The sequence below is a fragment of the Macaca nemestrina genome, chromosome 10 (assembly GCF_043159975.1).
Source record: "Macaca nemestrina isolate mMacNem1 chromosome 10, mMacNem.hap1, whole genome shotgun sequence".
Lineage (NCBI taxonomy): Eukaryota > Metazoa > Chordata > Mammalia > Primates > Cercopithecidae > Macaca > Macaca nemestrina.
Window position 1 is genome coordinate 135,704,225 of NC_092134.1, and position 27,007 is coordinate 135,731,231.

Below are 27,007 nucleotides of genomic sequence, written 5' to 3' on the forward strand. Positions count from 1 at the left end.
AAAACAGTAGTGGGACAGGCATAAGACAGACATTCTCATTCCAAAAAAGGAGAAGTGGCAAATTCCATTAGATCTTAAGGTTCAACAATTATTATCTTTGGCTGAATCCTCTGCCCTTCAGGCCCACGGGGGTGGCATTGTCACCACTACAGCTGTAAGTAGCAGCCTGTTAAAACTTTTTGTGGACGCTCCACTCTTCAGGTACTGGATGGAGGCAGCTGGTCTATTGAAACTGAGGAGATGGTCTCATCCTCTGAAACTGAAGACAAAACAGCATTTTCCCTGGGCCTACAGTGGGAGTGATAGCACTGATGACCTCTGAATCACCTTCAAGGTCATTTATCCCTTTCCTTGAAGGATAAAGCATATTCACAGCTGAATAGCTCTGTTATTTCATCCTACAGAATCTCAGAAGTCAGAAAGCCTTCCGTGATTTATTTCAACCCATCTCTATTCTCTTTGGTCCAAACTGGCAGGGTCTCTGCTGATATAATCCCATCTCTATTCATGGCTCCTGCTAAGGTGATGAAAAAAGTCATGGTTAATTTCTCTATGGAGTGATTGAGGAGCCACACCATTGATGTTCTCTCCAGAACACATGTTATCATTTTTTTACTATATAAATAGGCCGAGAATTTTCCAAATCTTCAATTTCTGGGTTGCTTTTGTTTTTGTTTTTTCGCCTAACGATGCTGTCAATTTATCTTTCCCCTCTAGCCTTTTACCATGAGCAATTAGGAAAACCGAGGCTGTGCTTTCAACACTTTGCTCACAAATCTTCCCTTTTAAAAATCCAAAGTTGTAATTCACAAGTTCTACACTTTACGAAACACTAAGCCACAATTCAGACAAGTTATTTGCCACTTTAAAACAAAAATCATCTTTTCTGCAGTTTCCGATAGCATGTTCCTCACTTCCATGGAAGACTTCATCAGAATTGCTTTTAGCATTCATATTTTTATTGACAGCCCCTTCAAGGCAATTTAGGCTTTTTCAGGCATGCACCTGAAAACTTTTCTGGCCTCTATTCACTGCCCAGTTCCAAAGGCACTTCCACATTTTTAGGTTATCTGTTACAGAAGCATCCCACTTCTCAATACCAAAATCTGCATTTGTCTGCTTGGATCAACATAACAGAGTACTGTAGACTGAGTCACTTAAAAATGACAGAAATTTATTTTTTCACAGTTCTGGAGGCTAGAAGTTTATTATCAAGGTAATGGGAAATTTTGTTTCTAGTGAGGGCTCTCTTACTGGCTTTTAGACATCCACTTTTTGTCTATGCCCTCATATGGCCTTTCTTCTGCACATATGTGGAAAGAAAGAGAACAAGCTCTGGTGTCCCTTCTTACAAGGACATCAATCCTATTGGATTAGGGCCTCACCCTTGTAATCTCATGTAACCTTAATTACCTCATTAAAGGCCCTATCTTGAAAGATAGTCACACTAGGGGTTAGGGCTTTAATCTATAAATTTTGGGGTGACACAATTCAATACATGGAATAACAGTGGCCATGGGAGCAGATCCTTCCTCAGTCAAGCTTCCAGGTGAGACCACAGCCCCAGTTTACAATGTGATTATAGCCTTGCGTGAGATCTTGAAGCAGAATATTCAGCTATTTCCCCAAAGAGATAGTTATCACATCCCTTATGCCTTTGTATCATAAAGGCAAGAAAGGGACTCATTTAGATTAGAATCTGCTACCAAATATTTGGAGTGAGAGGACTTGGGAGTCTAGAAATGGGAGAAGCTCAAAACAGTAGCAAAGATATTGTGGAGGCATATGTTCTATCAAAGAATAGCAATAATCAGGTTTTTATTGTTTTCTGTTTTCAGTTCCCACTTCTGTGAGATCACTTTACCAGCCGTTAGTTTGCTGTGGATTCTGTTAGCATGAAAGAGTTTCCGGTCATACTGTATTTTAAAAATTTCAGGCAATTTTTCTCAGCATGGTTGAGAAATAATATAGTAGAACAAGTTTCAGCATCCTCTTTTTGTGTCTTCCATTCTTCCATCATATGACCTATTCTAGTTAGTAAATTACATTTTCCCAAAGACATTTCATCGCAAGCTTTCTCAGAAAATATTCTCCCTGTTTTCTTTCTGATTTCTTCTGACTTTGGGCATCTACCTCAGTTCTGAGAAGTAAGAAAGTAACTACATTTTGAGAAAGGCACTTTATCATTTCAGAGGCACATCTCGCTAATATCTAGCAAGCTCCGATGTTTAATTGAATTCAAAATACACGGCATTAATTGCAGCAAAATTTTATTTAGCCTCTGTTATATAAAGGTTTGTCCATATCCTTTGCCCACTTTTTGATGGGGTTGTTTGTTTTTTTTCTTGTAAATTTGATTGAGTTATTTGTAGGTTCTGGATATTAGCCCTTTGTCAGATAAGTAGATTGCAAAAATTTTCTCCCATTCTGTAGGTTGCCTGTTCACTCTGGAGGTGGTTTCTTTTGCTGTGCAGAAGTTCTTTAGTTTAATTAGATCCCATTAGTCAATTTTGGCTTTTGTTGCCATTGCTTTTGGTGTTTTAGACATGAAGTCCTTGGCAATGCCTATGTCCTGAATGGTATTACCTAAGTTTTCTTCTAGGGTTTTTATGGTTTTAGGTCTAACATTTAAGCCTCTAATCCATCTTGAATTAATTTTCGTATAAGGAGTAAGGAAAGGATCCAGTTTCAGCTTTCTACTTGTGGCTAGCCAATTTTCCCAGCACCATTTATTAAGTAGGGAATCCTTTCCCCATTTCTTGTTTTTGTCAGGTTTGTCAAATATCAGATTTTTGTAGATGTGTGGTATTATTTCTGAGGGTTCTGTTCTGTTCCATTGGTCTATATCTCTGTTTTGGTACCAGTACCATGCTGTTTTGGTTACTGTAGCCTTGTAGTATAGTTTGAAGTCAGGTAGTGTGATGCCTCCAGCTTTGTTCTTTTGGCTTAGGATTGTCTTGGCAATGCGGGGTCTTTTTTGGTTCCATATGAACTTTAAAGCAGTTTTTTCCAATTCTGTGAAGAAAGCCATTGGTAGCTTAATGGGGATGGCATTGAATCTATAAATTACCTTGGGCAGTATGGCCATTTTCACAATATTGATTCTTCCAATCCATGAGCATGGTATGTTCTTCCTTTTGTTTGTGTCCTCTTTTATTTCACTGAGCAGTGGTTTGCAGTTCTCCTTGAAGAGGTCCTTTACATCCCTTGCAGAAAACCAAATACCGCATGTTCTTACTCATAGGTGGGAATTGAGCAATGAGATCACTTGGACACAGGAAGGGGAACATCACACACCGGGTCCTATTGTGGGGAGGGGGTAAAGGTGAGGGATAGCATTAGGAGATATACCTAATGTAAATGACGAGTTAATGGGTGCAGCACACCAACATGGCACATGCATACATATGTAACAAACCTGCACGTTGTGCACATGTACCCTAGAACTTAAAGTATAAAAAAAAAAAAAAAAAGGTTTGTCATGTATCTAAGTCGAAAAGGGACAAGAATAAACAAAGTTCTTGAATTCATCGATGGAGATTTATAAGGACTTATTTATCTAAAGTATTTAGATATTGTATATCTCATTTTAATTTCTGTATATATTAGCTTCTTTTTCACTAATAGGCCTACTCGATATCGAAGTATGGTACAAAAAATCCTGGCAAACCCTCTGATGGGCTCACTTGGGTCATTGACTTTTCCTTGAACTTGTCACTGTAATCGGGGAGACATGGGCCTGTGAAAAGATGTAATCTACCACTCTTAGATATAATCTACCATTCTTAACATATCAAGGAATGGAAAAAGCAATCTTCCCAAAGAAGCAGGGCAGGACATACAGGCCGATCCAAACACAGAGCAATCACTATGAGTTCAGAAGCCACTCATGGTTTTCTGCCTAATGGTTGGTATCATTTAAACGAATATTTTCTAAATTCATTTGATGACCTAGCTTTATTTTCTTTTACATAATCATTAACAATAAAAAAACCACTTTTAAAAGACTCCATTTTTGTTAAACATTTTTATAGACATGAACTTTTTCAAATATGTTTATCTGTGCTCATGTTTCATCAGCAAAGCTTTCATAGACTAGCCAGTTTTCAGCAATGTAACCTCTTGTGATCCTTTCAGCATAACTGATTGAAATATGTATGCTAAAGCAAACAAATTTGATGATATATTTTATCTTTTAAATATCTATAAAACTATGCTTACAAGATCACATTTATAGAGCAAAAATTTTTTAATGTGAAACATGAGTCTTTTTTAAAATTTAGAGTGGAAATTTACAGTTCTCTTTATTCTGTGAGACTTTCCAGGCATATTATTTAACTTCCTTTGTTTTCCATATCCTAACGTGCTAAGGAAGTGGCAAAGAAAAAACAACCTCAGCTTTTATAATGACTTCCCCTTTGGAGAACTATGAACTCAATTTTACATTATTGTCATTTCCAAATAGCAGATCTGTTTTCACCTCATAAGTACACTTCTGAGATTACATATAAGAGGACCCAGGAGTTAAATCAGGACTCAGGAAGAGATAGTCCCATAATGATGCTGCCTCAAAACTCTTGGCATATTGGTAAGGGTTTACTTTTATTTTGCTCTGCCATTTGGGAGATGGTGGGTATAGTAAGAATATGTGTAACAACAGACAGATATAAATATTATATAGTAAGGTAAAAAGAAAACAGGACATGAGAAATGTAAAAAAATTGGAAGTTTTGTGGAACTTAGAGTAGCAGCAATATTGGAGGCAAAATTGAAATTCAAGAAAGGAGGAAATCATTAATAAAGTAAACAGAAAATGTATTCTAAAGACTGGAGATTAGAAGTCACACAAGGATATAAAGTTGTGGAAATGGAAAGAAGGGATAAATTAGAAACTTATTGTTCTCAAGTGCCAGGTACTACAGTAAATGCCTTAGGTCATTTCAATTTAATTCACGCATGTAACCTATTTTACAGATATTATTGTCTCCCTTGGTAGATGGAACATGAAGACTTATAAGGACTAACTGATTTATGTAAGGTCATATAGTAGAATCTAAAGTATGATTTAAATTCAGGACCAGCTAAGTCTGAGCCCTTGATCTTTCTGCTATAAATTTTAATAAAGCAAATAAATAAAAAGACATTATGATAAAAAACAAAGAATAGGTCTTTGATGGACCCTAAAGAGTAAGGACTAAGAAAGGAATATATGGCTAAGAAGTATTTCAGAGCACGTCTGAAATTAGTAGTATCCTTTCAACTTGCACTTCGTAGACATTTAGTGGAAATAAAGAATCACGAAGGGAGGTTTTTGCTGTATTCGGGACTTATAACTCCTAAATAGGATTGAGGCTTTTGAAAATGCAGTGCTCCTTCTGTTGGCACTGTGTCTCTGTGCCATTCCTCAGTGCAATTACTACAAGTCAACTTAATATTTTGTAACTATTTTGCTTATGACTAAAGACCAGCATATTTCTAGAAAACCAGCAGAAATTCTGATATTTTTCAAAGCCTCCTTTTTGAAAAAGGCTTTCTACAGTTTGAGAAGCTTGGCTGCCTTCTATCTGGCAAGACTCATCTTAATGAATTACAGTTTTTCATAATTCATGTGTGTTACTTAAAAGGTAACATTATTTAACTTTCAACATGCTGTCTGCCATGTATCTAATTAGAAAAGGAATGGGAAAGATGAAGGTCTTGAATTGGTGAGATGGTATTAGATATATAGAGGGTCACAAGTTCTGGCAATTATACTTTAATAGTTCCCCTTCTCAAGACTTTCCTACTGCACTGTTTGTTCACATTCATCAGATCTTGATTGTGTTGGTGTCAGAGCTTACTATCCTTTTCTTCTTTATAGTTCATCTTTAGCTCTAACCATTCTTACAAATGGGCACTCAGAGTTTTCTGGAAGGATTTAGGCAGATGAAATGACCTCCTAGGATAATCGTACACATGAGGTTTGATGGAACTAAATATTATCATTAGGAACAAAAGAAATAAGAGAAAAAAGAAGACCAACTCAGTAAGTGTTTTGGACAAGATGGAAAAGAAGGAAATTGGGACACTAATTGCCCATTCCACACTTATTCTCCCTGTTTGGTTCTATAGGGAGGATTTTCTCTTGATTTGGGTACATTTTCCAAGAATGATGGATGTGACTGATGATAGTTGTAATAATAATGTCTCCTCTATGGTTATTGCTGACTGTTGCTAAACTCACTTGGGATTGCTTCTTCTTAGAGAAGTGCCCAGGATCCATGTTAGTTTCAAAGCATCACTTGAAAAACTAAAGATGTCCACCAAAGCAGTTCGCGCCTTCTGTCTCTGCTTTTGCATGGCCCAAGCAGCATGGGCCTTTCCACGTTGGGTACTGTTCCTTCTGTCCTCTTAGGGTTGTTGTTTTTTGTTGTCTGGGATTACACATGCTCAGTTTAACTCTGACTTCATCTTTTCCATAAGATACTAATGAAAATACTATTTAAGATAGTTCTGTAGCAGTTACAGCTGTTACATACCCCTCAAGTAAACAGGATGATAAATATTATTTTTAAGTATTTCTTATATATTTATTTATCTCTATGAATTAATCATCCCATCTTCCTTTAAAATAATCTTTCTATAATGTAAATTTTATTTATTACAACCTGATTAAATTCTTTAAAGTCTCCAAATAACTCTCAGAATAAATTCTCAACTCCTTCGCTTGTGTATTGCTCCTGCCTATCTCAATTCATTCTTTCTGCACATGTGTAGCATAAACTTTATTAGATGCAGAACTGAGCATGACTGAAAAGACAGGGAGTAGTGAGGAAGTGGCAAGATTCTGTAGGAATAATAACATAGTGACCCTGAAGAAAAGTGGATAGCTTTGGTAAATAATCATGAGCTCAATCAGCAGTTATTATAGTGACCTCCAAATGTTGATTTGCTTGTACATTCCAGTCACAAGCCACTGAGTGGAATGCAGGCAAGAACTCTTATTCATTCCTCTGTTCCCATAATGAAGCACAAGATCTGGTACATATGTCATACTCCAAAAAGGAGCAAATGAATGAAAAAAGTAGGGTGATAACGTTAGGAGGAAAAACACATTAGTAAAACTGAGGAGAGGGTCAAAGCGTTGAGAAGTAAAAATAACTCAATAACCCAAAATGCTAATCAATTACCCCAAACAGCCACAAAATATATTTGGACATAGAATGCAATTTTTCAGTGAATCATGTGCTAAAATATCTGCCCTGTTACAAACCATTTGGTGCCTTTCCATCACAAACAGGAGCTAATCCTGTGGCTTTTCCTGGGAAAAGGACTTTCTTTTGTGGTATCCTTGACAGGTGGAAGAATAATTCATCTTACTCCTTCTATATTATTTTGGATTTAAGTCATTGAGGTCATCTGACACTTCTTAGAAATACATGAAATTCTACCCTGCTATATTTTGTTTCTCCAGATTTTGGAAGATGCTGCTGTCATCAGAACCTTTTCTCTGCTATGGTAACTTGCATCCTGCTCCTGAATTACTGCTTTCTCATCAGCAGTTTTAGTGAGTTCTGATGGATGATGACTTTTGGGCTTACAATCCTCTATCCTACCTTTCCCCTACTCACTACTCTAAATGCATATTTTGAGGAAAATAGAACATGTAAAAATAATGTTGGACCTTCAATAACTATATCCTGTAAATAAAGGTGTCTAAATTATTTTTACTCATTTCATATTAAATTTTTTGTTGACATTTTTCTCCTTCAGATAAAGATAATTTCCAAGTTCAGCCGGGCACAGTGGCTCAGGCCTGTAATCTCAGCACTTTGGGAGGCCAAGGCGGGGAGATCACCTGAGGTCAGGAGTTTGAGACCAGCCTGGCCAACATAGTGAAACCACGTCTCTATTAAAAATACAAAAATTAGGTGGGTGTGGTGGTTGCGCCTATAACCCCAGCTACCTGGGGGGCTGAGGTGGGAGAATTGCTTGAACCCAGGAGGCGGAGGTTACAGTGAGCCTAGATCATGCCACTACACTCTAGCCTGGGCGACAGAGCAAGACTCCATCTCAAAAAAAAAAAAAAAAAAAAAAAGAAAAGAAAAAAGATAAAGATAGTTTCCAAGTGTAAAATGTCTCATTGAAAAAATATGGATATTGTATTTTTGCAAATAGAAAAATAGGTTAATAAAAACTTACAAGATACAGAAATCAAAGAATTAAACAAAATTAAAAACATATATGGGTTATACACCATGGAATACTATGCAGCCATAAAAAAGGATGAATTCATGTCCTTTGTAGGGACATGGATGAAGCTGGAAACCATCATTCTGAGCAAACTATCTCAAGGACAGAAAACCAAGCACTGCATGTTCTCACTCATAAGGTGGGAACTAAACAGTGAGAACACTTGCACACAGGGTGGAGAACATCACACACTGGGGCTTGTCACAGGGTGGGAGGATGGGGGAGGGATAGCATTAGGAGAAATACCTAATGTAAATGACGAGTTAATGGGTGCAGTACACCAACACAGCACATGTATACATATGTAACAAACCTGCACATTGTGCACATGTACCCTAGAACTTAAAGTATAATAAAAAATAAATAAATAAATATATGTATTAATATATTAACAGCCAGAGAAAAGCACGGTTGTTTAAAATACCAATTTGTGGCATTTTTTATAGTTTTATATAATAATGTTTTAAGAAAATTTTGCATTATATTTTATCTATTGGTTATTACCTGTATAGTTCTTTAACATTTTTATTTTATCACATATCACTTATAATACCTTGTTTTATTGGCTGTGTAGTTTTCCATCATTTGGATATACCCAAATAGATTTTAATAAGACCTTATGAGTGATTTATTGAAGTTATTTAATTGCTTGGTATTTCAATAATTTTTCAAATATATTACATTTCATAGATCTAACACAGAAATTATTTTAAAGGTTTTTCATTATTTTCTATATTTTTCATTAGTGCCAAATTTGTAGTTTAAATAAAATTTCATTGTCGTTAGATTCTTTTTTTTAAAGAGACAGAGCTTCACTCTGTCACCCAGGCTGGAGTGCAGCTACAGATGTGTGCCACTATACTCAGCTAATTAAAAAATTTTTTTGTATAGATAGAGTCTCACTATGTTGTCCAGGCTGATCTGGAACTCCTGGCCTCAAGCAATCCTCCCATCTCTGCCTTTCTGAGTGCTGAAATTACAGACATGAGCCATGGCATCTGGGCTAAATTAACATTTTAAATGCTGTTGAGATTTAATCATGGTATTCAAATGATTATTTATTTTAATTGAATGCTTACTTTATTTATGCAATTTTCTTATTTCTGTTTAATCTTAGATAATATTACTATATCTTTGTATACTCCAAAATAGTATTGGTTCTTGCCCAGTTACAGATATTTTTGATTAATGTATTTGTTTTTGTTTTTGTTTTTTGAGATGGAGTCTCGCTCAGTCGCCCAGGCTGGAGTGCAGTGGCGCGATCTCGGCTCACTGCAAGCTCCACCTCCTGGGTTCAGGCCATTCTCCTGCCTCAGCCTCCCGAGTAGCTGGGACTACAGGCGCCTGCCACCACGCCCGGCTAATTTTTTGCATTTTTTGTAGAGACGGGGTTTTACCGTGTTAGCCAGGATGGTCTCAATCTCCTGACCTCGTGATCTGCCTGCCTCGGCCTCCCAAAGTGCTGGGATTACAGGTGTGAGCCACCGTGCCTGGCCGATGTATTTGCTTTTAAAATGCTTTACATTTCCTGATGTTTAATATTATATTTTATTAGGCAAAAATGGCCATTTTACAACATATATACAAATCATTAAGCTAATGTAATGTCACACATAAATCCATTCCTCAAACAGGTAACTGGATTTTTATCAACCACTTTTTTCTAAGTATGTTTTCTTCTTCTCTCCCACCTACCTTCCAACCCCACCAGAGAAAATGTCTATCCTGAATTGTGCATTTCTCACTACCTTACTTTTTAATAATAAAATACTTTCTAATAATATGATAGATGTAGATGCAGAAATAATGTATTGTTTAGTTTTGCTTATTTTAAGCTTTATAATATATCAAACTGCATTTAGTGTTCTGGGACTTGCTTTTATCTTTCAATATTATATTTCTAAGCTTCATCTCTGTTGTTACAATGGCTATAATTAATTCAGTTTTCATGAAGCAAAATATATTATCTTGTATAAATAAATATTCCCAATGAATTCATCTATTATCCTGTCAATAGTTATGTGGATTTTTCATTACTATGGTCAAATATACTGCTATAAATATGCCTCTGGTGCAGATTTGTGGGAGTTTACTAGGTTCTATAGGTAGAAGTAGAATTACCAGGTTCTCGGATGTGCATGTTTTCAACTTTACCAAATAGGATGAATTCTGCCAACAATGTATATGTAGTTTCAATGACCCATATCCTCACTAATATTTTAAATATTCAGAGTTCTAAAGTTTTGCCAATCAAGAGAGTATAAAGCTATATCTTTTCATCTTAACTTTCAATTTCCTTAAGACTAACAAGTTTAGGCATTTCTCCATGTATTTAATGGTCATGCCTTTTGTTTTCTTCTGTGAAATATCTGTTCAAGTCATTTGCCCATTTTGCTTATTTTTCTAAATATATACATTTAAAAAATATAATCTAGAGACTTTTCCATAGTCATAATATGTGTTGCTAATATATTCTTCACATTTGTGACTTTTCACTTTTTATATGGTGTATTTTGAAGAAGTTCTTAATTTATCAAGTTTTCTTCAATAATTTTTATCACACCTTGGTAGAAATTTGGTATGTCTGAAAATTAGTAGAAATCCTAATGTACACATTGAAAAAATACCTTAATCAATATATTGAAAAAATAGAAATGGCAAATATCAATCATATTAGAATATATATCTCTGTGTATGTGTGTGTGCGTGTGTACCAACTACATTTTTAAGAGCTTTCATTAGACTTATGAGTTATATGATATGGGCACAGGCATTAGAATGCCCCTCACACACATTTCAACTAAAAAGAAAAATGTACATATAGAAAGAAATAGGAAACAGTAGCAGCACTAGGAACTCAGACAGAGAAATATAAAGAAACCAAAATTTCTGGTTACTCTCATGAGTATAGTATAGGCAAGACCACACTGAATGAAGACTTATGGTTAACTCACAATCCACTTTCAGAAAGAATATTGTTATCTCTTGTGAAAAATATGTTCTCACTGAGCCATTGTGGACTGAAACTCAGAAATGGGAAGCCTTTTCTATTGTATTCTCTCGCCCTGTTTCTCTCTCTCTGTCTGTCTCTTCCTCTCTCCTTCTCTTTCTTTCTCTTTTTCCCTCTTTTTCTTCCTCCTTATTGCTTCTCTCTGTCCCTTTGGCTCACTTGCTCTTCTTACTAACACACCCTCTCATCGTCATCATATGCACAGAATTCACCATAAAGTTTCACGTTGAAAAGTCATGGTTGCTTTAAAGTTTTCTCCCTTCACATTGGCTTCCCAATTAAATTTTTATTGTCTGTTCCTCAAAATTTTGGCTTACAAGTAGATTTGGGTTAATATTAATTTTCACTTGTTTTAAGTGGATTTTTTTCACTTAGGATTTTTTAAAATCCATTTTACTTATTTCAAATTTTTAAGACGGGATTATGAGTAGTCAGTGGTCATCTGAAGGACTGACCTTTTCTGAAGTGGTTGTCTACCTGTGATCCACATAGCTGTTGATTAGGGAAGGTGGAGTAACATGCTACAATCATGGATGACTAGGTCTTCTCCTCCTGCAAAGCCTATTGCAGAATGTATTTAAAACATTTGAGGATATAAATACTCAAAAGTATTTAATGCTGTAGATTTTATTGAGTAGAAAATTATTATGTCAACCTTACAGGATGTTTTCAATTGTTAAGTATATAAAACATCTCCTTCAAAAATGTGAGGTGGAATCCTCAGATACAGATTATTTTGAAACTGACTAGCCAAGGGACTTTCATTCTGCCTGCAAAACAGCCAACCTTACCTTTTCTGTGGTTTATATTGGTGGGAATTGCATAGAAAGGAAAAATTTCTTTCCCTTCTTTTTATTTTCACATTACAATGCAAAGCAAAACTATGCTGCAATGTGGTCTCTAGTTCCCTTTCATGAAAAATTAAAGCTTCTCACATCAAATTTTCTCATTTTTCTTTTCTCTCTACTATAAGTTCTAATAACAACATTTAAGCTAAATGATCATCATCCATCTCACCTACTTATATTATTTCTGCCTTCTAATCTTTGCCATCTCTAATGTATGTTTCTGTCTTTCTTGTAGATGGAACAGATTTGGAGTTGAGGCTGGTCGATGGAGATGGTCCCTGCTCTGGCAGAGTGGAGGTGAAATTCCAGGGACAGTGGGGAACTGTGTGTGATGATGGGTGGAACCCTGCTGCCTCAATTGTCGTGTGCAAACAGCTTGGATGTCCATTTTCTTTCACCATGTTTCATTTTGGACAAGCCGTGACTAGATATGGAAAAATTTGGCTTGATGATGTTTCCTGTTATGGAAATGAGTCAGCTCTCTGGGAATGTCAACACCGGGAATGGGGAAGCCATGATTGTAATCATGGAGAAGATGTTGGTGTGAACTGTTATGGTAAGAGTCTAACTAGAGTAGGAAGGCAAGGTAAGACCTACCCTCAGGAATCATCTGCTGGAAGGTAGGGGTTTCTATTTTGACTTTAATGGTATTCCTCTGGGAGGTGTAGAAAATATTTTATATACTCTACCCTTCCCTTACTTCCAAAGTAATGTTTAATTGCTTTTCTTTTTATAACTGTAACTGAGTTTAGAAAGAAATGGAGAGAGACAGAGAGAGAAAGAATATATTACAGTTACCAATGTAATATCTTTATCATAACTGTAATTGAGTTTAGAAAGAAATTAAGAAGGTTGGGAGCAGGGATAGTTTTGATTTCAGTGCCCTTTTTCATGTACCAGGTACACTAACAGAACAAATATTTTCTGAAAAATGAAGTATAAAATTAAAGCAAAACGATAAAGAATATCATGCTAATGATTGCTTTTTTCACCTAGGATTTGTTTGTTTGTTTGTTTGTATATTTGTGTTTAGAAAACAGTCTCACCTACCCCTCCTATAAGTATTTTCAGTTAGGTTTTTTTTTTTATTTTTTGGTAACTTCATTCATAACAGGGCTATCTTCTAAGAATCCTTTTGATTTTATTTCAGGTTCAAAGTTGAATCAATTTTTCATATGTCTGCTTGTCTTTTTCATAGGTGAAGCCAATCTGGGTTTGAGGCTAGTGGATGGAAACAGCTCCTGTTCAGGGAGAGTGGAGGTGAAATTCCAAGAAAGGTGGGGGACTATATGTGATGATGGGTGGAACTTGAATACTGCTGCCGTGGTGTGCAGGCAACTAGGATGTCCATCTTCTTTTATTTCTTCTGGAGTTGTTGATAGCCCTGCTGTATTGGGCCCCATTTGGCTGGATGACATTATATGCCAGGGGAATGAGTTGGCAATCTGGAATTGCAGACATCGTGGATGGGGAAATCATGACTGCAGTCACTATGAGGATGTCACATTAACTTGTTATGGTAAGAGCCCAAGACATGTAGAAGAAAGGAACAATATGTTTAGAAATAGTATGTATGGAAAGAAAAGGGTCAATCATTCTCTGGAGAAGAGTTTTCTCTGGTTATAACAAATTTTTGTTACCCCTGAAATTGCTCCATTCTGGAGTTTTCCTAAACACTCTTCCTAAAACTGCTCTTCCTAATAAATGTAAAGCACATTTTGAGTTTTAATATTTCCGATTACTCAGCAGTATTCCATAGGCTGATCAAATCTTTTTTTCTAAAAACCTTTTTCAAATAACTTCCTGACATAATATCATATTTTCCCCTTCTTTCTCTGAGGTCACTCATTCTTAGTCTGGTTTCCCCACTTTACTAATTCTTTCCAGCTACCAAAACTTAGATTTCCTCAGGACTAAGTCCCTAATCTCGCACTACATTCTTTCCCTTGGCAATTTACTTTCTTAGCTTAACGTTACTTTTGGAAACGTTAAGGTTCAGGTACATTTTGGACCCTTGGCAATTTACTTTCTTAGCTTAACAAAAATTCCACACCAGACACCTCCTAAGAGCTCTAGATACATATATCCGTGTACCTGAACCTTAATGTTTCCAAAAGTAAGCTTATTATCCTTGTTTACTCATCATCAAATCTTCCTAAGCTCAGTAAATAGCATTACTTCCCACTTCATTGTTCAAGTCAGAAATCTAAGGGATCACTTTTTTTTAATATACTTTAAGTTCTAGGGTACATGTGCACAACGTGCAGGTTTGTTACATAGGTATACATGTGCCATATTGGTTTGCTGCACCCATCAACTCGTCATTTGCATTAGGTATTTCTCCTAATGCTATCCTTCCCCCAGCCCCCCACTCCCCGCACGGGCCCCGGTGTGTGATGCTCCCCGCTCTGTGTCTATGTGTTCTTGTTGTTCAACTAGGGGATCACTTTTAAGTCCTTCATTTCTCTGTTAGCACACTATATTCATTACATGACCAGATGGAAATGATTATACTATTTAAATATTTTAAAATGTGGCTTCTTTTTTGGGGGGACAGAGTCTCATTCTGTCACCCAGGCTCTTGCCCAGGCTAGAGTGCAGTGGCGCGATCTCTGCTCCCTGCAGAGCCACCACACCCGGCTGACGAATGTGGCTTCTTTTCACGATTTTCATTGCTATCAATATAAACCAAGCAACAATCACTCACCACCTCTAAGAAGTCACTATGGAAAGCAACGACCTCTCCCCAGTGGCCTCTCTGCAGTCGTTACAAACACCTTCACATCCATTCTCCACACTGCAGCGGAAGTGATGTTTTTTGAAGCACATTTAGTTGACCTTAAAGTAATATAGGAAATTTCTTATTATCTGCAAGATGTTGCTACTCTCTCCTCTTTTCTGCTTGATCTCTGCTGCGTTCTTTCATGTACGTGATATTTTCTGTCCCACCTCAGAACATTGAGACATTCTTTTCCTCTACGTAGAAAAAAACTCTTCCTCCTTCATTTCTCTTAGCTAAATTTGGTTATCCATTAACGTCATCTTAAAGAACATTTCCTCAGGGAAGACTTTCTCAAATATAAACATATCCTATTCATATGCTGTGATGGCACTCTGTCCTAATTCTTCATGTGTTAATAACATTTTAGTTATTTAATTTCTTGCCTTCTCTCAAATATGCTAATACCAGAGGGATGGGAATTATTTTAGACTTATTTATTCCTAACAATTAGCATAGTTTTCAGCAATTTTAGGTGACCTATACATGTTTATGTTTTAACTGGTTAATTTATTAGAAACTCGGGAAGGTGGAAGAGGCATAGAAAATATGATGTCTTTGTTCCTATTCTTAAAATCCAGTTCCTCTCGATCATTTTTTTATGTTTGGAATTTCAGGAAGATACAATATTCTTTGATTTCTAAGTGATCTGTCTCCTACTGGCTGACAGAGTTCTTACAAAAAGTGAATAATAATCTGAAAGAACTTAAAGTCTTGGAGTAGTTCAAAGTCAGGAAGAGTACTTAGAACCTTCTGTAAAGCCTTCTAATTTCTTCTGTTTTTTCTTCTACGAATATCTACAGGTTTGTAAACTCCAATAAATGTTTTGAAATAAAGATACAAATTAGTATCAGATTATTTAATAGGATGACTTACTTAATGTAGGTCTTTAGAATTGGGTTACTGAAATCTGAGGTGTTAAAAGCAGTTTTTCAACAAACAGTATTTCAAAGGGACAAACCCAATTCTCCTGAAGTAAGAAAGGACTTGGTGGCCTCCAAGGGTAGAGAAAACACTGGAGTAGCTGTAACTTAATGAGGAAGGTTGCATGATAGTTGATGAAGCTGAGGGCTTGTACTCAGAGACTGGGGAGCTATGGCAAGAGTTTTAGACTTTATTTTAATAGCCAAGGGTATTCTTTGAAGGGTTTTATGCAGATAATTACCATGATAAAATTTGATTATTATAATATCGTGGACTAACTGAATGAACAACAGCTTTTGAGAGCCAAGCTTGGATGCAGAGACACGAGTTAAGAAGACCCTGAAGGAGGTCAGGTAAGACATGATAGTGGTCTGACTAGGGCTAAAATAGTTAAGATAGAGATAAGTGGATGGATTGGAGTTATAATTACACAGCAGCTTTGATAGTACCAAGAGAAGTGAAAAAAGAGGTGAGAAAGAAAGAAGGGTAAGAATTTTTCCCAAATTTCTTATGTATACAGCCTTGTAGCCAGTAGTACCATTTAAAAGCAAGATGCTAAGAGTGTTAGAACATTTTTGAGGTACTTGGAAAATATGCAGGTGGATATTCCCACTGGAAATTCTCAGAAGAAATGTCTGAATTAGAGATATAAATTTAGTATCAGCATATCGCAGTGCTTGAGGACTTTGCAATTGATAAAATCTTGGGAGATTTTAGAGGAATTAAGACAGATATGATTTTGTGGTTTACAAATTTACTATAAAGACAAATCCAAGGAAATTCTTAAAACATTTTTGATAATTTGCAGTAATGCCTACTGAAGTGGACATTTTATTTTGATTTATAAATGTCATAATAGCCCCTAAGAATTCTATTATTTAACCTAAAATGTGTTTTAATTGTTACATGGTTTGAAAACATTTCTCCTCATGACAAAATGGGGAAGATAAAAGTATCCAGTTACAATTTCAAATTTGAGATAATATCCTTTATTTTACATAGTTTTTTCTTGTTTATTAAACTTTGCTACACATATCTTCTGATTATGTTTAACAATTTTGGCACATAACACAATATTGTATATATAATTATATTTTTTAAGTCAGTTTTTGTAGAAGAAACTCGGATTAAATAATTTGTTATTTATATTTTTACTTTGGTATTGACACCTATAGACTAGTTTGATTGGATTATTTGAGTCTGCAAACATAATTTATTTACTTCTTCCAGCTACCTGGATGTGAAAGGAACATCAGCAGCAGAATTAGCAAAAGTTAGTTTTATATTTTCACTACGTTTAAGTGACCACAAATGTCCCCCAAAGTGCAAAATAGAGTATCAAATTCTCGCCAAAATTACAGCTATTGAAAGCAAGTAGTAATGATGAGGGTGGTATATAGGTATAGAAACAAAAGAGAACAAAGGGAAGTCAAATCTAGGTTTGATACAATACAACTGAATGGGAGAATGAAGAAGTGAGGAAGGGGGCTTTAGTCCAGAAGCTGGTAAATCATATGAAAATACTGGCTTACAGTGCGAGAATACTACTCTGAGTGAAGAAAGAACTACAGAGATAAGTTATAAGTGACAAAGAGATGATTTTTCTAGGGCTTTTTCTTGTTGTGTACTAGACACAATGACTGATTCTGTGAAAAATAAGAAAAAGGTATGTGTTACATATTTTGTCCTCAAGGAACTAATAATCTACTGGGCAAACAGTATGAATACATGCCATCTAAAGAACATTGAAAGTGAACGTATATTTCACACTAAATAGATTCCATTGACTTAAAAAAATTTTTTTTATCAGTACAATTGTCTATGTTATGTAGCTAAATACAATTCTCTAATTTTACTCCTTATTTTAGTTTCTGGATGATAGTTAAAACCATAAAGGGGGTATCTTGGCAATCAAAATAGTCTTGGATTTTACAGTTTTATTTAAAGGTGTTTGGCTTCAGTTACAGATTTTTCAGTTACAGAAACCCAGTTTTGCCAAGGGCAGCCAGACATTATTTGATTCAGCAGAATTTATCTGGTACTAAATTTATAACAGAATGACGTATAAACAAAGCTTCAAATTATTGTTTTGCAATTAGCAATGTAACTATCAAGTAGGCCAGAATGTTTTTGAAAATTGGTCAGAATATACACTCTTCATAGGAAATTTATTATATAATTGTATAATAAGTTTGATGAGACTTAACTAAGAACAAAAGAAGCAAGGGAAGTAAGTTGTAATTAATCATTGACCAAAACCATTAAATACAGACAGTCTGAAACCTCTATAACTTGGAAGGATGCCTGCATGAGGGGACTGGATTGTCATGTTCACTGAACAAGAATCACATTAGCAAGTATGACATTGTCAAATTCTTGCTATCTGGCCTGCCTTTATCATTTTATTAAAGCCCTTAAATGAGTTTGTTTGACATGTAAAAAGCTGTACATATTTAATATACACAACCTGATGAGTTTAAGAAAAACTGTAAACCCATGAAACCATCACCACCATCAAGGCCATAAGAATATGCATCACTTCCCAAAGTTTCTTCCCACCCCTTTTATTATTAATTTTTTGATGGTAAGAACATTTAACATAATAGCTACCTTCGTAGCTGCTTTTAAGCATGCAGTACAGTATCTGTAGGTCTTTTGAGGTAGAATGAACATTTTAACAATATTAATTCTTTTAATCCATAAACGTGGGATATCGTTCCATGATTTTTATCAATGACTTCTGGTTTTCAGAATACAGATATTTCACCTCCTTAGTTAAATTTACTCCCAGGTATTTTATTCTTTGTGATGCTCTTATAAATGGAATTGTTTTCTCAATTTTTTTCCAGGCAGTTTGTTGTCAGTATATAGAAATGCAACTTTTTAGGCCCGGCACTGTTGCTCACGCGTGTAATCCCAATACTTTGGGAGGCCGAAGCGGGCAGATCACTTGAGGTCAGGAGTTCCAGAGCAGCCTGAGCAACATGGTGAAACCCCATCTCTACTAAAAATACAAAAATTAGCCAGGCCTAGTGGCACATGCCTGTAATTCCAGCTACTTGGGAGGCTGAGGCAGGAGAATTGCTTGAACCTGGGAGGCAGTGAGCCAAGATCATGCCATTGCACTCCAGCCTGGGCGACAGAACAAGACTCTGTCTCAAAAAAAAAAAAAAAAAAAGAAAGAAAGAAAAAAAGAAAAAGAAATGCAGCTGCTTTAAAAAATATTTTCTGTATCCTGCAAATTTACTGAATTTATTTATTAGTTCAAGCATTTTTTTTAAGTCTCTACAGTTTACTGTATATAAGCTCAAGTCATCTGAAAACATAGACAACCTTATTTCTTCTTTTGCAATTTGAATGCCTTTTATTTATTTCTCTTGCCTGATTGCTCTGGTGAGGACTTTCAGTACTATATTGAATGGAAGTGGTGACAGTGAGTATCCTTGTCTTGTTACTAATCTTAGAGAAAAACTTTTTAGCTTTCACCACTGAATATAATGTTAGCTGTGGGCTTGCTCTATCTGGTATCTATTATGTTGAGTACATTTCTTTTGTACCTAATTTGTTGAGAGAGTTTTTTTTGTTTGTTTGCTTGTTTGAGACGGAGTCTCGCTCTGTTGCCCAGGGAGAATTTTTATCATGAAAGAGTGTTGAATTTGTTTTCAACATTCTTTGAAAATGTTTTCAATTTCTTTGAAAATGTTTTCAAATGTTTTTTCTGCATCAATTGAGATGATAATATGATTTTTATCTTTCATTCTATTAATATGATGTATTCTATTTATTATTTTCTATATGTTGAACTGTTGTTGCATCTCAGGGATAAATCCCACTTAATTATGGCTAGTGATCCTATTAATATGTGGTTGAATTTGGTTTGCCAGTTGCTAGTATTTTTTGAAGATTTTTGCAGCCATTTTTATAAAAGATATTTGTAATTTCCTTTTCTTATAGTGTCCTTGTCTGACTTTGGTCTCAGGGTAATGCTGGCCTCTTCAAATGAGTTTGTAAGTCTTTCCTCCTCTTTGATTTTTTGCAAGACTTTAAGAACTATTGGCATTGATTCTTCTTTAAACGTTCAATCGAATTCACTTGTAACATCAGGTCCTGGGCTTTTTCTTTTGTCGAGACTGTTGATTACTGATTCAATCTCCTTATTTATTATTGGTCTTCTCAGATTTTCTGTTTATTTTTGAATCAGTCTTTGTAGAGTGTATGTTTCTAGGAATGTAACTATTTCTTCTAGATTATAAAATTCATTTTTCATAATTGTTTTAGTAATATTTTATGATTGTGTTTCTGTGGTGTCAGTTGTAATGTTTTTTCTTTCATTTATTATTTCATTTATTTGACTTTCCTCTTTTTTCACAGTCTAGCTAAGTCTGTCAATTTTGTTTTTTTTTAAAGCTCTTAGTTTTGTTAAAATTTTTGTTTTTATAGTCTCATAGATTTATTCTCTACCATTTATTATTTCTTTTCTTCTGTTGACTTCAAGCATAACTTGTTCCTCTTTTTCTTGTTCCTTGAGTTGTAAAGTTTGGTTGTTTAAGATCTTTCTTTTTTTCTTAACATAGGTGTTTGTCACTGAACTTCCCTCTTAGAACTGCTTTTGCTTCATTTCATAAGTTCTGGCATATTTTGTTTCTATTTTTGTTTGTCTTAAGATGCTTTTTGATTTCTCTTTTAATTACTTCTTTGACCTATTGATTGTACAAGAGTATGATATTTAATTTCCACATATTTGTGAATTTCTCAACTCTCCTCTGTTACTGATTTCCAGTTTCAAACCATTGTAGCCATACGTGATACTTGACATTATATTAATCTTGTTAAATTTGTTAAGACTTGTTTTGTGGCCTAAAATATGATCTGTCCTGGAGCATGATATGTGCGCCCTTTAAAAGAAGCTATATTCTGCTACTTTAGATGGAATATTACATATGTGTCTGTTAGGTTCCTTTAGTCTATAGTGTTGTTCAAGTCCACTATTTCTTTATTGATTTTCTGTTTGAATTATCTGTCCATTTTTGAAAATGGAGTATTAAAATCCCTACTATTATGTATTACTGTCTATTTCTCCCTTTCAGTCTCCTAATATTTGCTTTATATGTTTAGGTGCTTTGACAGGGGCTCATATATATTTTTTCTCATTATATCCTCTTGATGAATTAACCCCTTTATCATTATATAATGGACTTCTTTGTCTCTTTTTACAATTTTGGACTTAAATCTATTTTGTCAGATATAAACATAGATCCTCTGGCTTACCTTTGGTTGCCATTTACATGAAATATGTTTTTGCATCTCTATTTTCAGCCTATGTGTGTCCTAAAACTAAAGAAGTGAGTCCCTTGTAAGCAGCATATATTTGGACCATGTTTTTTCTTAATCCATTCAACCACTCTGTCTTTTTATTTGTTTATTGTTTACTTTAAGTTCTGGTACACATGTACAGAACATGCAGGTTTGTTACATGGGTATACATGTGCCATGGCAGTTTGCTGCACCTATCAACCCGATTTTGGGGGTGACAGGTGGTGTTTGGTTACATGAATAAGTTCTTTAGTAGTGATTTCTCAGATTTTGATGCACCCATCACCTAAGCAGTATACACTGAATCCACAGTGTAGTTTTTATCCTTTACCCACCTCCCACTCTTTCCCCTAAGTCCCCAAAGTCCTATTTATTTATTTATTTATTTATTTTTACTTTAAGTTCTGGGATATGTGTGGGGAACATGCAGGTTTGTTACATAGATATACATGTGCCATGGTGGTTGGCTGACCTATCAACCTGTCATCTAGGTTTTAAGCCCCACATGCTGTCGGTATTTGTCCTAATGCTCTCCCTCCCGTTGCGCCCCATTCCCAGACATGCCCAAGTGTCTGATGTTCCCCTCCATTTGTTCATCTGTTCTCATTGTTCAGCTCCCACTTATGAGTGAGAACATGTGGTGTTTGGTTTTCTGTTCTTGTATTAATTTGGTGAGAATGATGGTTTCCAGCTTCATCCATGTCCCTGCAAAGAACATGAACTCATTCTTTTTTATGGCTGCATAGTAATCCATGGTGTATATGTGCCACATTTCCTTTATCCAGTCTATTATTGATGGGCATTTGGGTTGGTTCCAAGTCTTTGCTTTTGTAAATAGTACTGTAATAAACATGTGTGTGCATATGTTTTTATAGTAGAATGATTTATAATCTTTGAGTATTTACCCAGTAATGGGGTTGCTGGGTCAAATGGTTTTTCTAGTTCTAGACTGTTGAGGAATCACCACAGTCTTCCACAATTGTTGAACTAATTTACATCTCCACATCCTCGCCAGCATCTGTTGTTTCCAGAGTTTTTAATGATCGCCATTCTAACTGGTGTGAGATGTATCTCACTGTGGTTTTGGTTTGCATTTCTCTGATGACCAGTGATGATGAGCTTTTTTTCATATGTTTGTTGGTTGCATAAATGTCTTCTTTTGAGAAGTGTCTGTTCGCATCCTTTGCCCACTTTTTGATGGGGTTGTTTGGTTTTTTCTTGTAAACTTGTTTAAGTTCCTTGTAGATTCTGGATATTAACCCTTTGTCAGATGGACAGATTGCAAAAATTTTCTCCTATTCTGAAGGTTGCCTGTTCACTCTGATGATAGTTTCTTTTGCAGAGCAGAACCTCTGTAGTTTAATTAGATCCTATTTGTAAATTTTGGCTTTTGTTGCCATTGCTTTTGTGTTTGAGTCATAAAGCCTTCGCACATGCCTATATCCTGAATGGTATTGCCTAGGTTTTCTTCTAGGATTGTTTATGATTTTAGGTCTTACATTTAAGTCTTTAATCCATCTTGAGTTAATTTTTGTATAAAGTTTAAGGAAGGGTTCCAGTTTCAGTTTTCTGCATATGGCTAGCCAGTTTTCCCAGCATCATTTATTAAACAGGGAATCCTTTACCCATTGCTTGGTTTTGTCATGTTTATCAAGGATCAGATGGTTGTAAATGTGTGGTGTTATTTCCGAGGCCTCTGTTCTGTTCCATTGGTCTATATTTCTGTTTTGGTACCAGTACCATGCTGGTTTGGTTATTGCCTTGTAGTGTAGTTTTGAACTTAGGTAGCATGATGCCTTCAGCTTTGTTCTTTTTCCTTAGAATTGTCTTGGCTATACAGGCTCTTTTTTGGTTCCATATGCAATTTAAAGTAGTTTTTTCTAGTTCTGTAAAGAAAGTCAATGGTAGCTTGATGGGAATAGCATTGAATCTATAAATTATTTTGGGCAGTATGGCCATTTTCACAGTATTGAATCTTTTTATCCATGAGCATTGAATGTTTTTCCATTTGTTTGTATCCTCTCTGCTTTCTTTGAGCAGCAGTTTGTAGTTCTCCTTGAAGAGGTCCTTCATGTCCCTTGTAAGTTGTATTCCTAGGTATTTTATTATTTTTGTAGCAATTGTGAATGGGAGTTCACTCATGATTTGGCTCTCTGCTTGTCTATTATTGTTGTATACGTATGCTTGTGATTTTTACACATCGATTTTGTATCCTGAGACTTTGCTGATGTTGCTTATCAGTTTAAGGAGATTTTGGGCTGTGACATGGGGTTTTCTAAATATACAATCATGTCATCTGCAAACAAAGACCATTTGACTTCCTCTCTTCCTATTTGAATATGCTTTATTTCTTTCTCTTGCCTGATTGCCCTGGCCAGAACTTTCAGTACTATGTTGAATAGGAGTGGTGAGAGAGAGCATCCTTGTCTTGTGCTGGTTTCCAAAGGGGATGCTTTCAGCTTTTGCCCATTCAGTATATTGGCTATGGGTTTGTCATAAATAGCTCTTATTATTTTGAGCTGTCTTCCGTCAATACCTAGTTTATTGAGAGTTTTTTTGTTTTTTGGTTTTTGGTTTTTTTACCATGAAGGGGTGTTGAATTATATCGAAGACCTTTTCTGCATCTTTTGAGGTACTCATGTGGTTTCTGTCATTGGTTCTGTTTATGTGATGGATTATATTTATTGATTTGTGTATGTTGTACCAGCCTGGCATCCCAGGGATGAAGCCAATTTGATCGTGGTGAATAAACTTTTTGGTGTGCTGCTGGATTCAGTTTGCCAGTATTTTATTGAGGATTTTTGCATTGATGTTCATCAGGGATATTGACCTGAAATTTACTTTTTTGTTGTTGTATTTCTCCCAGGTTTTGGAATCAGGATAATGCTGGCTTCATAAAATTGAGTTAGGGAGGAGTGTCTCTTTTTCTATTGTTTGGAATCGTTTCAGAAGGAATGGTACTAAATCCTCTTTGTACCTCTAGCAGAGTTCCGCTGTGAATCCTCTGGTCCTGGGCTTTTTTGGGTTGGTAAGCTATTAATTAGGGTCTCTTTTTCAGAATTTGTTATCGATCTATTCAGGGATTTAACTTCTTCCTGGTTTAGTCTTGGGAGGGTGTATGTGTCCAGGAATTTATCCATTTCTTCTAGATTTTCTAGCTTATTTGTGTAGAGGTGGATATAGTGTTCTCTGATGGTAGTTTGTATTTCTGTGGGATCAGTGGCGATATCCCCTTTATCATTTTTATTGTGTCTATTTGATTCTTCTCTCTTTTCTTTCTTATTAGTCTGGCTAGCAGTTTATCTATTTTGTTAATCTTTTCAAAAAATCAGCTCCTGGGTTGATTGTTTTTTGAAGGTTTTTTGTGTCTCTATCTCTTTCAGTTTTGCTCTTATCTTAGTTATTTCTTCTCTTTTGCTAGCTTCTAAATTTGTTTGCTCTCCTTCTCTAGTTCTTTTAATTGTGATGTTGGAGTGTCAATTTTAGATCATTCCTGCTTTCTGATGGTGTTTAATGCTATAAAGTTCCCTCTTAACACTGTGTTAGCTGTGTCCCAGAGATTCTGCTACATGGTCTGTTTGTTCTCATTGGTTTCAATGAACTGCATTATTTCTGCCTTAATTTTGTTATTTACTTAGTGGTCATTCAGAAGCAGGTTGTTCAGCTTCCATGTAGTTGTGTGGTTTTGAGTGTGTTTCTTAATTCTGAGTTCTAATTTGATTGCACTGTGTCCTGAGAGACTGTTTGTTATGATTTCCATTCTTTTGCATTTGCTGAGGAATGTTTTACTTCCAATTATGAGATTGATTTTAGAATAAGTGCTATGTGGTGCTGAGAAAAATGTATATTCTGTTGATTTGCTGTGGAGAGTTTTGTAGATATCTATTAGGTTTCCTTGGCCCAGAGCTGAGTTGAACTCTTGAATGTCCTTGTTAATTTTCTGTCTCCTTGATCTTTCTAATATTGAAAGTGGGGTGTTAAAGTCTCCCACTATTATTGTGTTGATGTCTAAGTCTGTTTGTAGGTCTCTAAGAACTGGTTTTATGAATTTGGTGCTCCTGTATTGGGTGCACCTGTATATATATACACACACACACATATATGTATATATAAATATATATACATGTATATATGTACACATGAATATATACATGTATATATTCATATACATATATACATGTATATACATATACATACATGCACATACATATATGCATATATACATATATGTATTATACACATGTATATGTATACACGTATACATATATACATACACATATACATACATGCATGTATAGAATAACATATACATATATCCATACATGTATGTACATATACACATATACATATATACATACATGCATATATACGTATATATGTTTACATATATGTATCACACAAGTATATACATACATGTATATGTATATGTATGAATGTATTATACATGTACACATGTATTATACATGTGCATAATACACATATATGCATGTCCATAACATATATGTATACACATATGTATATACAAATATCTACATGTATATACATACATATGTATATGGATATACATATGTATGTGTATATATATGAATATATGCATAAACATGTATGTATATAGCATATTTTGTTTCTAATTCAGCTTATTTGGATCTTATATATACACGTATATGTGTATATGTACATATGTATATATGTGTATATTTTTATATATATTCATATATATATGATAGTTCTGCTTGTTGCATTATTCTCTTTACCATTATGTAATGCCTTTCTTTGTCTTTTTTGATCTTTGTTGGTTTAAAGTCTTCCTATCAGAGACTAGCATTGCAACCCCTGCTTTTTTTTTTTGCTTTCCATTTGCTTGGTAAATATTTCTCCATCCCTTTATTTTGAGCTGATGTATGTCTTTGCACATGAGATTTGTCTCTTGAATATAGCACACCAATGGGTCTTGACTCTTTATCCAATTTGCCAGCCTGTGTCTGTTAATTGGGGCATTTAGCCCATTTACATTTAAGGTTAATATTGTTATGTGTGAATTTGATCCTGTCATCATGATGCTAGCTGGTTATTTTGCACATTAGTTGATGCAGTTTCTTCATAGTGTCATTGGTCTTTATATTTTTGTCTGTTTTTGCAGTGGCTGGTACTGAGTTTTCCTTTCCATATTTAGTGCTTCCTTCAGGAGCTCTTGTAAGGCAGGTCTGGTGCTTGTCTGTAAAGGATTTTGTTTCTCTTTCATCTATGAAACTTAGTTTTGCTGAATATGAAATTCTGCATTGAAAATTCTTTTCTTTAAGAATGTTGCATATTGGCCCCCAATCTCTTTGGGCTTGTAGGGTTTCTGCAGAGAGATCTGCTGTTAGTCTGATGGGCTTCCCTTTTTGGGTAACCCGACCTTTCTCTCTGGCTGCCCTTAACAGTTTTTCATTAGTTTCAACCTTTGGAATCTGATGATTGTGTGTCTTGGGGTTGCTCTTCTTAAGGTGTATCTTTGTGGTGTTCTCTGTATTTTCCGAATTTGAATTTCAGCCTCTCTTGCTAGGTTGGGGACATTCTTCTGGATAATATCCCAAAAAGTGTTTTCCAACTTGGTTCCTTTCTCTTCATCACTTTCAGGTACACTAATCAATCATAGGTTTGGTCTTTTCACATAGTTCCACATTTCTTTGAGGCTTTGTTCGTTCCTTTTCAATATTTTTTCTCTAATCTCGTCTTCACGCTTTATTTCATTAAGCTGATCTTCAATCTCTGATATCCTCTCTTCTGCTTGATCGAGTTGACTATTGATACTTGTGTTTGCTTCACGAAGTTCTTGTGCTGTATTTTTCAGCTCCATCAGGTCATTTATGTTTTTCTCTAAACTGATTATTCTAGTTAGTAGTTCTTTAACCTTTTTTC

At 35.3% G+C, this 27,007-nt stretch overlaps 1 protein-coding gene across 8 annotated transcripts in view; it reads left to right on the forward strand.

The window, feature by feature from the left end:
- The first annotated feature begins 4,449 nt into the window (after positions 1-4,449).
- Positions 4,450-27,007, forward strand: part of LOC105484233 (CD163 molecule like 1) — an 81,608-nt gene continuing 59,050 nt past the window's right edge. For 3 of the 8 annotated variants that reach the window (XR_011609417.1, XM_011745702.3, XM_071072275.1), the window contains exons 1-4: positions 4,450-4,588; positions 7,454-7,546; positions 12,326-12,646; positions 13,289-13,609. Coding sequence is in view for 6 of the 8 variants with exons in the window: in XM_011745702.3 (XP_011744004.2) it covers positions 4,558-4,588; positions 7,454-7,546; positions 12,326-12,646; positions 13,289-13,609 (766 nt within the window). In the remaining 2 variants the exon portion in view is untranslated. The remainder of the gene's footprint in view (positions 4,589-7,453; positions 7,547-12,325; positions 12,647-13,288; positions 13,610-27,007) is intronic. The other 5 variants (XR_988823.3, XM_011745700.3, XM_011745701.3 and 2 more) reach the window with 3 other exon arrangements.